This window comes from Lepisosteus platostomus, chromosome 14 (genome assembly GCF_059453375.1).
Source record: "Lepisosteus platostomus isolate fLepPlt1 chromosome 14, fLepPlt1.hap1, whole genome shotgun sequence".
Lineage (NCBI taxonomy): Eukaryota > Metazoa > Chordata > Actinopteri > Semionotiformes > Lepisosteidae > Lepisosteus > Lepisosteus platostomus.
This window is the reverse complement of record NC_142624.1, coordinates 1,040,463-1,055,946: the sequence shown is the minus strand read 5'-3', so window position 1 is coordinate 1,055,946 and position 15,484 is coordinate 1,040,463. Positions and strand designations below refer to the sequence as shown.

The following is a 15,484-nucleotide window of genomic DNA, read 5'->3' as shown; positions in this document are numbered from 1 at the left end:
TGCCTAGCGTATCTGCTTAATGTCTTTCTCTTGTCTTGAGTCCTGCATAGGATCCTATTGCCCTAGCAGCCCTGCTCTTACAGTAAACTCTGTTAGGACCACTGCTCTGTTGTTGCTTGTTTGACTAACAGATTAAACCTGCTTTTTGTAAGGCCATGACATGCAACCAGAAAGAATAAGACGGTTAATGTCCAGTACACACAGCACTGTACTAATCTGCACCGCTCTGTGACTTCTCTCAAGACAACAGAAAACAGCTCAGGAATCGTCAGTTATCTGCAGGGACCCAAGAAGGGTTTCAGATTGAAACTGCAGTAGTGGGTATGGTGGCAGTATAAAGGGTATGGTGGCAGTATAAAGGGATTATCATCAGTGTGACATTGAGAGTGTCAGTCTCACACAGGACAGTATGGACAGTGAGTGTGTCAGTCTCACACAGGACAGTGTGACATTGAAAGTGTCAGTCTCACACAGGACAGTATGGACAGTGGGTGTGTCAGTCTCACACAGGACAGTATGGACAGTGGGTGTGTCAGTCTCACACAGGACAGTGTTGACAGTGGGTGTGTCAATGTGTCAGAGGACAAATACCTATAAAGGATCCATATTGTTGGTCTATTAGTTGATATAAAGCACTGACATTTCTCAAATATATTTCATTTCTCTACAACCTTTTTCACAAGAGAATTTAATACTTTCATTCTTTCATGCAAAGAAAAAGGAGATCAACGTGTTGGTTACGGATTTTACCACAACGGCCAGCGTCTCCAAACTCGTTTCCACTCATGATAGCACTCACCCTTCAGCACCAGCAGAGACAGGAAGGCAGACCAGCTGCAGAGCTTGTTCTTCACCTGACGTGAGTGCTGTGGTTTCCTGTTTGTTCTCTTCCTGACCATGTGAGCTCAGCTCATCAGCTTCACAACCAGTATACAGGCTGCTTTACATGTACTGAATTTCGAGAGCTAACAGATCACCCCGTCTGTGTTTTCATCAGCTCTTCAAATAAAACAAGAGGTTTTCATCCTCCCAGCTAACTGAGAAACTGGCTGTGGTGATGATAATCCCTTTATACTGCCACCATACCCACTACTGCAGTTTCAATCTGAAACCCTTCTTGGGTCCCTGCAGATAACTGACGATTCCTGAGCTGTTTTCTGTTGTCTTGAGAGAAGTCACAGAGCGGTGCAGATTAGTACAGTGCTGTGTGTACTGGACATTAACCGTCTTATTCTTTCTGGTTGCATGTCATGGCCTTACAAAAAGCAGGTTTAATCTGTTAGTCAAACAAGCAACAACAGAGCAGTGGTCCTAACAGAGTTTACTGTAAGAGCAGGGCTGCTAGGGCAATAGGATCCTATGCAGGACTCAAGACAAGAGAAAGACATTAAGCAGATACGCTAGGCAAGAACGAAAACCAGGAGGCAGGTGAGTAGGTCGGAACATGGAGAGACCAGGAGGAAGCAGCAATCCAAATCACAAGGCGAAACCGAAACCGAGAAGCAGGCTAGGAGATCGAAAAACGGAGAAAAGCAAGAGATAACTGCGCACTAGGGAGCTCGAAGAGAATCCGCAATAGTGAGCGGGGAATTGAGGAAAAAGGAGAACTAAAATAGAGACGGGAGAGAAAGGTGATTGGCGTTTACTTGCGGCGTGAGCTTGTTTTACAGGGTGTGCGCGTGGGAATGCAAGAAGGAAGAGAGGCGCGAGTGGAATGCTCAACACTTACAGTACAACACAAATCTAAGTGCTGTACGCACCGTTTTAACATCACCACAGTTTCCCAGTTAGCTGAGAGGATGAAAGCCTCTTGTTTTATTTCTTTTATTTTAATGACTTAATGACAATAGGTGCTGAAGACGAAAGATACAGAAATTTAGGCTTTTATAAATAGGTTAAAAACAGAGCAGCAATAAGGGGAGGAACTTTTAATCTGGCTGATATACAACAGTTAGTGGAGGAATCTGTACTTGTAGTCTTCCTGATTTATATCAATAATCTAGTTTCTGGCGTCATCAATAAACTAGGGTGCTTTATAGATGATACAAACTAAGGCAAAGGGAACAGCAAAGAAAATTAAAAACAAACTATTTTCACTGTTAAGAAGACCATCTTTTTACAACTGTTCTCTGAAGTTCTCTGCTGTGTGAGTCCAGGAGACACTGCTGAACACTGCGGCTGTGTCAGAGGGTGTGTTTATCGCTGGTTCAGGGCGTGAGAGCAGAAGGACAGTCTCACACAGCTGAAACAGACACACAGACACAGGCAGCAGCAGCACTCTGACTGATCAGCACAAGAGCTGGAGACATGAGCGGACGTTACACACGCCTTGGTGAGTCTGTTTAGTCTGTTTCCATTGGACTCGGTGCACCTCAGAGGTTCAGGTATAAAGACAGAGGGATGGTAACTCTCCACAGTGTTGAGACACAGGCAGCAGCAGCACACTGACACCCTGAGCACGTCGACACCCTGCAGTCATGAGTGATAGAACTCCTCTACTGGGTGAGTCTGTCTTGCCGTTATTTCTACGATTACAAATCAGGCAAAGAGACTAATAGTCTATTTCTGTCAAGCACACAAATTACTGAGGGCATCTTCCCAATGCAAGAGTTAGGAAAGTGCAAAAAAACATGACTACGTGAAAGGAGATAGGATTATTTTTAATTGCTTAAGAAATAACTACCTACAGAACAGGAAAAATGTGCCCGTTTCTTCCTTCATATGAAGACAGTCAGTTCTGCTCTGCTGTTTTCACCATGTACACTGGATATAGCATGAGGATTCTGTCACTACCAGTCTTCATAACACGAGCGAGTGCCAGGGAACTGATCAGTCACGTACGAGCAGGAATAAATACTGTTCAGCACCCTGACATTCCATAAATTGTTTCAAAAATATTTTAACCTAAATAAGTTTTCACTTTAAAATTTAAATATAGTTTTATATTTGTTGTCATTTAAAAAAAAATTGTTTAGAAAATGACTACACCTAGTAAATAGACCCCACTTCTGCCTGCACTGCTGTATTCCTGTCTCTTAGTGGCAAAACTGTTGCATTATATTCTGGGACAGTTCTGACCCCACAGTTGCTTGTGCTGTATTTGCTCTGAACCACATTACTTCTTATACTCTTCACAGCTGGTGGCAGTGACCTGGGTGACGTCTCATTAAACTTACTTGATGGTAAGTAGAGTAGAAACCAAAACAATAGTCATCATACATTACTAAGTAATGTTACTTGTCAAAGTTATATATCAAGAGCTCCTGAACTTGGTAAACAGTAACAGCTGATATATAAATATCCCATAATATGATCAAAATAAGAAAACCAAGCTAGAAAAGTTCAAATACAACTTAAACCAGATCAACTCAATAATTTTCTATGTCCATGGAAGTGGCCTGCTGGCTATTATTGTGGAAATCCCAATCTATTCGATTCATATGGTTGAATTCTTGTATTTTTCTTTCTGTATCGTTCATTTTATATCTTGAATTTGCATTTCATGTTTGATTTTGTCCAAAACAATGCAGATTAGTTAACCAGACGTTCTCCATAAGCTGTAATTGACCTCGGCTTCAGTCCTCAAAGAGGTCTTACATTCAAAACAGATCATACTTGTTTACACCTGAATTACACCCCAACACAGCTCCACTCCCCCATCACTGGTGCTGAACTGGTGCATTGCTGGCCCCTGACTCCTCACTCCCTGTGTTTCTGCCCACGACATGGTGACTCTCCCAGCTGCATCCTGGGAGATGCAGACTGGAGCTCTGGGACCTTTGCTTTGGCTTCTGATTCACTGGGGGTTCTGCCTGGAATCCATTCTCATTATTCAATCATATCAAATGGTCCAGACAGGCCTGGTTTGACCACTGTTATAGGTCATAGGTTATACACCGCCATTCCTAACACAGACCTTACTACTGAAATACTGTACAGCCACAGTCTAGATACACCGACATTCTTGGTCAGCACTGTTAAAACTAGGTCCTGGAAAGTCAGCAAATATGAAATGGAGAAAATTCAAAAGTCATGTCAGATCAGTCATCATCTGCATTTCAAGGGCTGAGGAGAAGGAGCTTTCAAGTTTAAGCATCCGGGAGTTGATGTTGGCTATAGAGCGAGAAAGGGGTCAGAGAATCTGAGAAACCTGCTGAGAAATTTGAAGAGCAATGTTATCAACTAGAGAGCTCGGCAGCTGTGCAGAAGGAGTCGTTGAAGGTGGAATATTTGAGGGTTAGGGCAGGAGAGCCATTAGAGCTCTGGCGCTCAGCACACAAGAGACTTGAACTCGAAACCCTTAGACGTGAATGAGATGTGCACAGGGTTTAAACAGAAAAGGGAAAATTGAATGATAGAGGACGGGGAGTAGCACCCTGTCGGCTTACATTGAAAGATGCTGGTTCAGCAGACTTTACATTCACGATCCCTCAAGACTTCACATCGTTAGTACTGCTTTTTTCGTAGCTAGAAATAGAATAGAAACAAAAATAAAAAATAAAAATAGAAAGAAACTCTGTTCACAGGAGTGAGATTGTGACTGGGGCATTTTTCACTGTGTTGGCGACTCGGAGCGCTTCAGCAAAGCGGGTGTGTCGTGCAATAGTGATAGAAGTGTTAGCACTAGAACAGGTTTTGTGTGCTTACAGTACATACAGTAACATTTCCCAACTATACATTAGTGAATACCATCAAACAGGGGTTTCATCAAACAACCGGCAATAATAACTTAAGCCTGAGTTTACCTTCGTGAAACAGAGTTAAGATGAACTCAGCTATCGCGTAAAGTCTAACCCGGTGAGAAAATCCTGACTCAACCTGCTTCGCGAGACAGCTTTCTATATTGTCAAAGAAAGGAGCATTTACTGCACAAGAACAAAACGAAAAACCTGATTGAAAGGTCTGGCGGGAAGAATGTACTGATGTAAAAGATCAATGTTGTGGATTTCTCGTTTATTTTTTAAATAAAACAACAGTGAACTCACAGTTGCTAGAGCAGAAATCGTTAAGAGTCTCAATCCTGCGTGCGAGCGGTGGCGTCTCTCTAAACTAAAGCTTTTCTTTTGCTGTTCTTCTTCCCTGCGCTGGGGTACAGCGGTTCCATTTGTCCCTTGTACTTTCTCGTTTTTAGACTTGTTCATTTTTAATTCGCCCCTTTTTGTTTCCGTTTTTCTCCCTTTCTTCTACCTACTTTTTTTTACCCGTTTTGTAACCATTTTTTTCTGCGTTGGCTCGCCAGCCTCCCTCCTATTTTTCGCCTGGGAACCTCGCTTGTTCACATAACGAGCTGTCCAGTATCCAGCCTGTATCGTTCTCTCTCCGGAATCTCTTGATCTGACGTCTGTCGCTGTTTTCTGTTCATCTTAACCGGCGAGGGCACGACAGTAACGCGATAAAAAACTAAATACCGGAGGGAAGATTAGGAAATGTATTTATTTCTTTGAACCACTATGTATGGTGGACCCGACGCGCCTACTACTGTACAAAGGGGGATGTCCCCTAGAAAAAGGTCACTCTGACCCAGGGACCAGCACTGTGGCACCGGAGAAATTACTTTTCAGAGCGAAGAGCGTGGCGCCTACACCAATACCACTTACACATCAGTTTTCCCTGGACTTGCATTACAGTAAAGCTTTACTTACCTTCAAAGATCTAACTAGAACAGGATAAGGTGTTTGCATTGCTGTACTACTGTGTTCTCTCAGTCCTGACCTGATGTAGGGCTCTGTGCTCTCAGTGCTAACCTGCCGCAGTGCTCTGTGCTCTCAGTCTAGATCTGCTGCAGTGCTCTGTGCTCTCAGTCCTGACCTGCTGTAGGGCTCTGTGCTCTCAGTGCTGACCTGCTGTAGGGCTCTGCGCTCTCAGTGCTAACCTGCCGCAGTGCTCTGTGCTCTCAGTCTAGATCTGCTGCAGTGCTCTGTGCTCTCAGTGCTGACCTGCTGTAGGGCTCTGTGCTCTCAGTCCTGACCTGCTGCAGTGCTCTGTGCTCTCAGTACTGACCTGCTGTAGGGCTCTGCGCTCTCAGTCCTGACCTGCTGCAGTGCTCTGTGCTGTATCAGTCAATCATTATCAAACACTGAGAAACAGTGTGAGAGACTCTTTTCCTGCACAGTGTTCCTGTTCAAAATATGAAGACAGAGGCATGTCTCTGTATCATGACCCTGATTAACCTTGATGTGTTATTTCATCTGAGGTTTCTGTTTGAATTACATCAAATACATAACCACAGTTTACTTGTTATTCAGCAGGAGAGGAAGATTCAACAGAGATCAGGATCCTGCTGGTGGGGAAGACTGGAGTGGGGAAGAGTGCAGTAGGAAACACCATCCTGTGGAGAGAGGCGTTCAGATCTGAGCTCTCTCCCTCCACAGTGACACAGCACTGTGAGAAGGAGACAGGAGAGGTGTCAGGGAGGAGTGTTGCTGTGATCGACACTCCAGGCCTGTTTGAGACAGACCTCTCCAATGATGAAGTCATACGTGAGATCCTGAGCTCCATCTGTCTGACCTCCCCGGGACCCCATGTGTTCCTGGTGGTCCTCCAGCTGGGCAGATTCACACAGGAGGAGAAGAACACAGTGAAGCTGATCCAGAAGACCTTTGGAAAGAAAGCAGAAGATTACACCATGGTGCTGTTCACACGCGGGGATGAACTGAGGGGTAGAAGTATTGAGGATTTTCTCAGGAAGAGTGATGATCTTAAGCAGGTTGTCAGACAGTGCAGTGGGGGTCGTTATCATGTGTTTAACAATATGAATCCAGAGGACCGCAGTCAGGTGAGAGAGCTGCTGGAGAAGATAAACAGGATGGTGGTGAGGAATGGAGGAGGCTGTTTCACCAATGACCTGTATCCAAAGGCTGAGAGAGCGATCAGGAAGGAACAGGAGAGGATCCTGAGGGAGAGAGAGCCGGAGATCCGCAGACGAGAGGAGGAGCTGGAGAGGAGATACAGGGGAGAGGAGCTGGAGAAGAAGAAGAGAGAGATCTGGAGAGAAGAGGAGAAAAAAGCCAGAAAGCAAGCAGAGAGAAACAACTCATTTTTATGGAGGTTATTCAATATTATTGCTGGTGCAGGAGCAGAAGCAGCGGTAGCTTACATAGAGGAACTGAAAGAAATACCAAGGAAGTGCAGTGTGCAGTGAGAGGAGACAGAGACACAGAGCCACACTCTCACAGAGTTACTATTATTATTTATTAAAGGGGAACTGCAGTACTTATTTCTCACAGTATTAAATCTCCACCACAAAGGTTACAAAATTCAAACTGAGTGTAAAATCCTGAGCTCTGTGCAAGAGCTGTATAGTTGCCAAGTTGATGCAGACAGACGAGAAACTGCTGGTCGGACCACAGGCAAGAGCGAGAGTTTGTGTGAATTGTGACGTGAAAGCAGCCCTTCCTGCTCACTAGTCACTGTAGGGAAACATGGTCTCCTAACTACTGTATGTTAATTCTTTTTTGTGTGTGTTTTCAAACTCAGGTATATATTTTAAACAATGCCTCACTGTCAAGCAGTTGGCTGTTCAGAACATGACACACAAAACAGGACCAGATCAGCAGAAAGTCAGCCTGTTTCCTTTTCCAGGTGATACTCAGCTAGCCAGGAGATGGGTAATAAACATGGGCACTAAGATTGGTCCCATCGACAAGTTTCTCAACTTGATTCAGCGTGATGGACGAGCGAATAAGTACAGGTTGTGCAGCAGACATTTCACCCAGGAAATGTTTGAACATGATCTGAATCCTGAGCAAACAAGTAGTATTTGCCAGTAAAACTACAGTAGTCTTGAAGTTGATATGTTGAATTGGTTACAGCTGAACTCATTCAAATCAGCTGTTCATTTAAATCGACTACAGCACAGCCACTCCTCCAAGAATATACATCCTGCTAGATTATTTCTTTTAGCTAAAGATTTGCCATAGGTTCATGAAAATATTTAAGAGTAATATAGCAGCAAAAGTTGTTTAGTCTAAACCATGTTTACAATTTAACAGGCCTACTTTCGCGTGACCAGAAGTTTTGTTGCTTTGTTCTAAATCGCACACAATGGAACTACACACACACTGAAACTTCATTTCTTTTGTGATACAAACGAGAGGTTGTACACATGAACACGCATAGTAATTTTATTGTGGTTTGAAATGCACTCATCACTGCCGATTCATCATAACAACACTGCAGTTCTCCTTTAAATTGTAAAATACAAAATGTTTGCTTTTTTCTTGCAATTTAGTCATTTTTATATTTTGTAATTACCAGTTTATCTGATCTACTTGTTAAGAGCTTGGCATTAAAGGTGTTGTCAGTGCGTTACTAACCCAAGAATCAGCTGCACACAGAGGTTTATCTGTTTAACATATTATACTTGCTTGCTGACTTGTTATCGAGCACTGAGCTAAACCAATGTTTAGCTGGGCGGAGCGGTGGCTCAGGATCTGCGCCTGTGGCTGGGAGGTTGCCGGTTCGTGTCCTGCGGCCGGCAAAGGAATCCTACTCCGTTGGGCTCCTGAGCAAGGCCCTTCACCCAGGGGTGCTGTACAATGGCTGACCCTGCGCTCTGACCCCCAGCTTCTCTCCCTCTCTGTGTGTCTCACGGAGAGCAAGCTGGAGTCTGTGAAAAGACAAATTCCTAACGCAAGAAATTGTATAGGCTAATAAAGTGGTTATTATTATTAAACCAAAAGTAAACAAACTGTGTTGGTGAAATGGAGGACAATGGTTTTATCACAGATGGCCTTTGAGTGTTTTCATGACATTTTTTTTCTGTTTGTCTGAAACCTTAAAATAAACGTCTTTCTGTCTCCACTGTGTCATCTCCTCACTGATTAACACCATCAGAGGTCACGTTTGTGTACAACTTCATATTGAGCTTTCAAGGGAAAGACAGCACCCTGACTCTCCCCAGTCTCCCCAGTCTTGAGTGACTCTTGAGCCAGCCTGACAGCTCTCAGGAGCGCAGTCTCTCAGGAGTCCAGTCTCTCAGGAGCGCAGTCTCTCAGGAGCCCAGGGCTGTACCTGCTTGTACCAGAGCAGATCTACCGGACGTCTGTGTGTCAGTGACGTGCAGGAGACAGGAGCTCACAGCCAGTGATCCACCTGTGAGTGTGGCAACAGCAATGGTCCTGTGACGAGGAGCAAGGGCAGGTGTTGAGTCATCTGGTTCGGATGGCTCCTGCGTCTCGGGGATTATATTCTAGATCAGTGGACCTGTACAAACACTTTCTGCTGGTTTACTTTCCAGCTGAGCTCTGCATCTCCAGTGCTAACTGAGGACTTATTCAACCTGCTTGCAGGTTTAGACTTATTTAAGTTTTTTCATCTGTTACTCCTGAGTGTGACAAATACCTGACTTCAGGGACATTGTTTCCACCACCTTCTGAGTGTTTGAAATACCCGTCTACAAGAGCACACAGAGCTGCACACAGCCTGCACTCAGCTGGTATCAGACGCACTCACAGCAGGAGTGACACTGTATCAGACACTCACAGCAGGAGTGATACTGTATCAGACACACCCACAGCAGGAGTGATACTGTATCAGACACACCCACAGGAGTGATACTGTATCAAACACACCCACAGCAGGAGCGATACTGTATCAGACACACCCACAGCAGGAGTGATACTGTATCAGACACACCCACAGGAGTGATACTGTATCAAACACACCCACAGCAGGAGCGATACTGTATCAGACACACCCACAGCAGGAGTGATACTGTATCAGACACACCCACACCAGGACTGATACTGTATCAGACACACCCACAGGAGTGATACTGTATCAGACACACCCACAGCAGGAGTGACACTGTATCAGACACACTCACAGCAGGAGTGATACTGTATCAGACACACCCACAGCAGGAGTGATACTGTATCAGACACACGCACAGCAGGAGTGATACTGTATCAGACACACCCACAGGAGTGATACTGTATCAGACACACCCACAGCAGGAGTGATACTGTATCAGACACACCCACAGGAGTGATACTGTATCAAACACACCCACAGCAGGAGCGATACTGTATCAGACACACCCACAGCAGGAGTGATACTGTATCAGACACACCCACAGGAGTGATACTGTATCAAACACACCCACAGCAGGAGCGATACTGTATCAGACACACCCACAGCAGGAGTGATACTGTATCAGACACACCCACACCAGGACTGATACTGTATCAGACACACCCACAGGAGTGATACTGTATCAGACACACCCACAGCAGGAGTGACACTGTATCAGACACACTCACAGCAGGAGTGATACTGTATCAGACACACCCACAGCAGGAGTGATACTGTATCAAACACACCCACAGCAGGAGTGATACTGTATCAGACACACCCACAGGAGTGATACTGTATCAGACATACCCACAGCAGGAGTGACACTGTATCAGACACACTCACAGCAGGAGTGATACTGTATCAGACACACTCACAGCAGGAGTGATACTGTATCAGACACACTCACAGTAGGAGCGATACTGTATCAGACGCACTCACAGCAGGAGTGATACTGTATCAGACACACCCACACCAGGAGTGATACTGTATCAGACACGCCCGCAGCAGGAGTGACACTGTATCAGACACACCCGCAGCAGGAGTGATACTGTATCAGACACACCCACACCAGGAGTGATACTGTATCAGGCACACCCACAGGAGTGATACTGTATCAAACACACCCACAGCAGGAGCGATACTGTATCAGACACACCCACAGCAGGAGTGATACTGTATCAGACACACCCACAGGAGTGATACTGTATCAAACACACCCACAGCAGGAGCGATACTGTATCAGACACACCCACAGCAGGAGTGATACTGTATCAGACACACCCACACCAGGACTGATACTGTATCAGACACACCCACAGGAGTGATACTGTATCAGACACACCCACAGCAGGAGTGACACTGTATCAGACACACTCACAGCAGGAGTGATACTGTATCAGACACACCCACAGCAGGAGTGATACTGTATCAGACACACGCACAGCAGGAGTGATACTGTATCAGACACACCCACAGGAGTGATACTGTATCAGACACACCCACAGCAGGAGTGATACTGTATCAGACACACCCACAGGAGTGATACTGTATCAAACACACCCACAGCAGGAGCGATACTGTATCAGACACACCCACAGCAGGAGTGATACTGTATCAGACACACTCACAGTAGGAGCGATACTGTATCAGACGCACTCACAGCAGGAGTGATACTGTATCAGACACACCCACACCAGGAGTGATACTGTATCAGACACGCCCGCAGCAGGAGTGACACTGTATCAGACACACCCGCAGCAGGAGTGATACTGTATCAGACACACCCACACCAGGAGTGATACTGTATCAGACACACCCACAGGAGTGATACTGTATCAGACACACCCACAGCAGGAGTGATACTGTACCAGACACACCCACAGCAGGAGTGACACTGTATCAGACACACCCGCAGCAGGAGTGATACTGTATCAGACACACCCACACCAGGAGTGACACTGTATCAGACACACCCACAGGAGTGATACTGTATCAGACACACCCACACCAGGAGTGACACTGTATCAGACACACCCACAGCAGGAGTGATACTGTATCAGACACACCCACAGCAGGAGTGACACTGTATCAAACACACTCACATCAGGAGTGATACTGTATCAGACACACCCACACCAGGAGTGATACTGTATCAGACACACCCACAGGAGTGATACTGTATCAGACACACCCACAGCAGGAGTGACACTGTATCAGACACACCCACAGCAGGAGTGACACTGTATCAGACACACCCACAGGAGTGATACTGTATCAGACACTAACAGCAGGAGTGATACTGTATCAGACACACTACATTGGGTCAGACATGCCTGTAGTAAGACTGACACTTCTAGACACACCTGTAATTTTCTGTTGCAATAAACACAGAAAAGTATAATATAGTAAGTCTACAAATCTCAAAGTGTGCCTGAAAAATATACATAAAATATAACATTTTAAATATACATCTTCAGTAAAAGAGAAATCTAATTTTCCCTTTCAGTCTAGTACTACTAATCTAGTATTAACAAATGGATTTGAAACGTTTCAGCAGGGAATAAACCTATTACTTGTTCCTTTGCAGTCTGCGCATGCTGACACAGCTCCCCACCTGAACTAGGATTAAATACTCTATTTTCCAGATACTGAAAGACTTGCCTGACTTAAAGCAACTAAATTTTCAAAACAGGTGCAGAAGAAAGAGAACAGAAACTGAGAACAAACTCTGGTGCTCTGTGCGAGAGTTCAGGTCTGGGTACGTGCTGTTTGGCTCATGCAGTAGCAGTTTGAGGTTTCTTTTTGCACGTCTCAGGATGCTCAATTTCCTCTCTGAAAAATACATACTGCACCACAGCCTGTGAAACGAGACGTGAGCTGTTTTCTCCTGTTTGTGGGGTATTGTACATGGTGTAAAGGCACTTTCATAAAACCCATTTCAATGCCTTGAACTAATATACTGGAACCACAGAAAGACAGATCAGACAAGGGCAGTGCGTCCGCAACAGTCTGAGACTGGGCTGCGCCTGTATCTCTTAGGATTAGAATTATTTTCTGGTCTACCCGTTAGCTAAACCAATCATTCCATAATAAATGGTTCACAACTAGGGTCAGGGGGATTGTTTTTGCTAGATGAAGGAATAGCAGAACAGGAAACAATCTTAACAAACCCAGCATGCTAAGATTGTTGCTGCTGCTGCTTACGGTTCAAAGACATGCAATCAGCAATAACATGACCTTTTATTGTGGCAGTAAAAACATTCACGCTCCTCTTTAGGACGTGGGGGACTAGTTTTTACTGGGGTAGACTGAGGTTGTGAACTGGGAGCAGACAAAGTCTTCTCCGCAGACACAGACATGAAAACGTTTCTGTGCATGAGCACAAACTCATCTGCCAAACAGCTGCTTGCGATAAAGAAGTTACTTTGTTCGTTCAGATACACAACTACACGTTCAGGTAAACAACCTTTAAACTCCTCCAGCACGACTAACTCACATAACGAGTTAAAATCATTCACTTTGCTGGCTGCGCACCACTTATCAATGAGAACGCCCTTCTCTCTAAATTCAACGAAAGTGTGGCTCAACACTTTCTGGTGGTTTTGAAATCGTTGTCTATACGCCTCAGGAACCAGTTCGTATGCACGTAGGATTGCAGCCTTCACAGTATCATAGTCCAATCTTTCTTCTAAAGAAAGTGTAGAGCAAACTTCCTGAGCTTTGCCCACTAACCTACACTGCAACAGCAGTGACCAGACCTCCTCAGGCCAGCGAAGCGATGTAGAAACGCGCCCGAATGCACCAAAGTACGAGTCAGCTTCCGTCTCCCTGAACAGAGGAACTAAAGCACTGTGCTTACTTACATCGAGGGTGGTCGAGAGTGGATCTTCCACAAGAGACACACTAGAGGCCTCGGAGTGGGGCGGCTGCGCAGCAGGAGCATTCCCTCTTGCTTCTAGCCCAAGCTGTCGGAGCTTAACCTCTTTCTCCGCCTCGATCTCCATCTTACGAATTGCAAGGCGCAATTCAAATTCTGCCTAGTGCTCCTGGGCTCTTTCCTGCGCCCCCGGACGAACTTTCAGGCGAGTCTCGCTTTTTGACCCAGTGGAGACGGGAGAGAACGGATCAAAGGGAGGCAAGGTGGCCTTGACCTCAGCCACCCCCGGCACCTGGTCCTGTTCTTCTACAACCATAGCAGGGTTAGCACCGGCCCCAGGAGAACCGGCATCCTCGCTCGCTAGTGCAACGACCTCTAACTCCTCCACCTATCCATCACAGCTCTCTTGATGTTCCTTCTCCGATGCCTGAATCCGGAAGCGATCGGCAACTTGGAGCAAATCGTCCTTCCTACACCTGTCCAGCTGCTCAGAGGAAGGTTCCTCCACAAACTTTCGCAAATTGAAAGGAGCCATAACTACCTTGCGTGAGAAACACAATCCAAATCTCTCAATCCAGTCCTTATTCCACAAAATACCAAATAACACACACCAGTCCAAAAACGTACAAAAGTACAGTGTGATAACAAGGGTTGGTGCAAAAAGTGATTATTTTAAGGTGAATAAGTGACTGGTACGTAATAAGACACGATAACACACAGGGGTAGGGAACTAGAGTGGCGCCAAAGAAAAGAACACAAACAAAATGGAGCTGGCTAGGAAAGTTATGAAGGTCTTCCCAGCAGATATTGAGTGATTGTACATAAAAATAATCTTTTATAAGAACTGCCTTCCCATGCGTGCTGTGGAGCCCTGTGCGACACCCTGTCCGCTCACTGGCGGTGAAACTGATGCCCATTATTCTGGCTGAATTTCTCCATCTCTCTTAAGCTGCTTCGGGATCAGTATCTTTCCACAGAGTCCCGGTGGAACCCAAGTCCAGTCTAGCTTTGGCCTTATGCTCCAGGTAAGTGTTTTGCTGGATGGTGTCAGTTTGTCCCAGTGTTCGGTCTGAAGCAGGTTTTCCTCTGCAATCCACCAGGAGCTTGCTCTGCCTGTGGTCCCTTCAGTCTCTACACTCTTCCCAGGCCCTCTGATGAGAAGCAGAACTCTAACACCATGCTGCTCCACCGATAGAAAGAATGTACCCTGACCTAATCTATATGAATGCCCTCCCTTAACCTGTACAACCACAGAAATAAGAAAGGGGGCACTTCAAGCGCTTGCATGGTAGTTAAACTATCCAGCCCAGGCACCTGGCAGAGAGAGGTGATACTCTGAGAGTACTTAGGACGAATCCTGACACTTATTCACAAAGCGAGAGTCTGTCTGTACCCACATGGTGTAGCAGAGATGGCGTCTGGAGTCTTGAGGAACACCCTATTGATTTGGGACTGGGGGCATTCCTGAGTGAGAGCCTCTCTAATACCTGCTGACAGGAGACGTGAGTGATGCTGTGGAGCTCTGTATCTCCTGGAAGGTGGCTGTGACCTCTGTGTCACGTCAGCCTACAGAGAGCCTTCAAGCTTCCTCAGTGTGGAAGAGAGTGTCTGCAGCCTGGGAACAGCTGAGCTGAGATGCTCTGAGCTGCATGGTGTGGAGATGAGAGCCGAACCAGTAGATAATCACTGGGTCAGTGTTTACAGTGGTCTATACTGGTGTCATAAGGCCAGGTACAGTCCCTAATGTGAAGCGCTGTGAGATGAGAGATGGGAGACAAGCACGTACACAGTTCCCTTTCTGTCTCACTGTGGTCAGAGCTGTTACTGAGACTCGGAGGTTTGCTGACAGCACGGCCTGTATGTGGTTGAACACAAGAGTCGGCAGAAAAGTGAAAGTGAAATGAAAAGAGAAACAAATACGTGAGCTGGTATCAGGCTCTCAGCATATGAAACAGTTACTGGAAGAAGCTCAGGTCAGGCCAAGTAAGAGTGTAAGAGAGGTGACAGGCACAAGGAGCCTGAATCTGGCTG

The 15,484-nt window shown here is 45.7% G+C and overlaps 1 protein-coding gene across 8 annotated transcripts; it reads left to right on the top strand.

Moving 5' to 3' along the window:
• The first annotated feature begins 2,161 nt into the window (after positions 1-2,161).
• LOC148648575 (GTPase IMAP family member 7-like) lies at positions 2,162-8,790 on the top strand. 8 transcript variants are annotated; one of them, XM_088607099.1, is made up of 3 exons: positions 2,162-2,332; positions 3,138-3,182; positions 6,249-8,790. In XM_088607099.1, exons 1-3 carry the CDS (start codon positions 2,308-2,310, stop codon positions 7,139-7,141), a joined length of 963 nt encoding a protein of 320 aa, XP_088463225.1. In that variant the 5' UTR covers positions 2,162-2,307; the 3' UTR covers positions 7,142-8,790. The 8 variants fall into 8 exon arrangements, with proteins under 8 accessions (XP_088463225.1, XP_088463222.1, XP_088463228.1 ...); XM_088607096.1 differs by having other exon boundaries at positions 6,246-8,790; XM_088607100.1 differs by lacking the exon at positions 2,162-2,332 and adding an exon at positions 2,362-2,502.
• Positions 8,791-15,484: the final 6,694 nt, after the last annotated feature.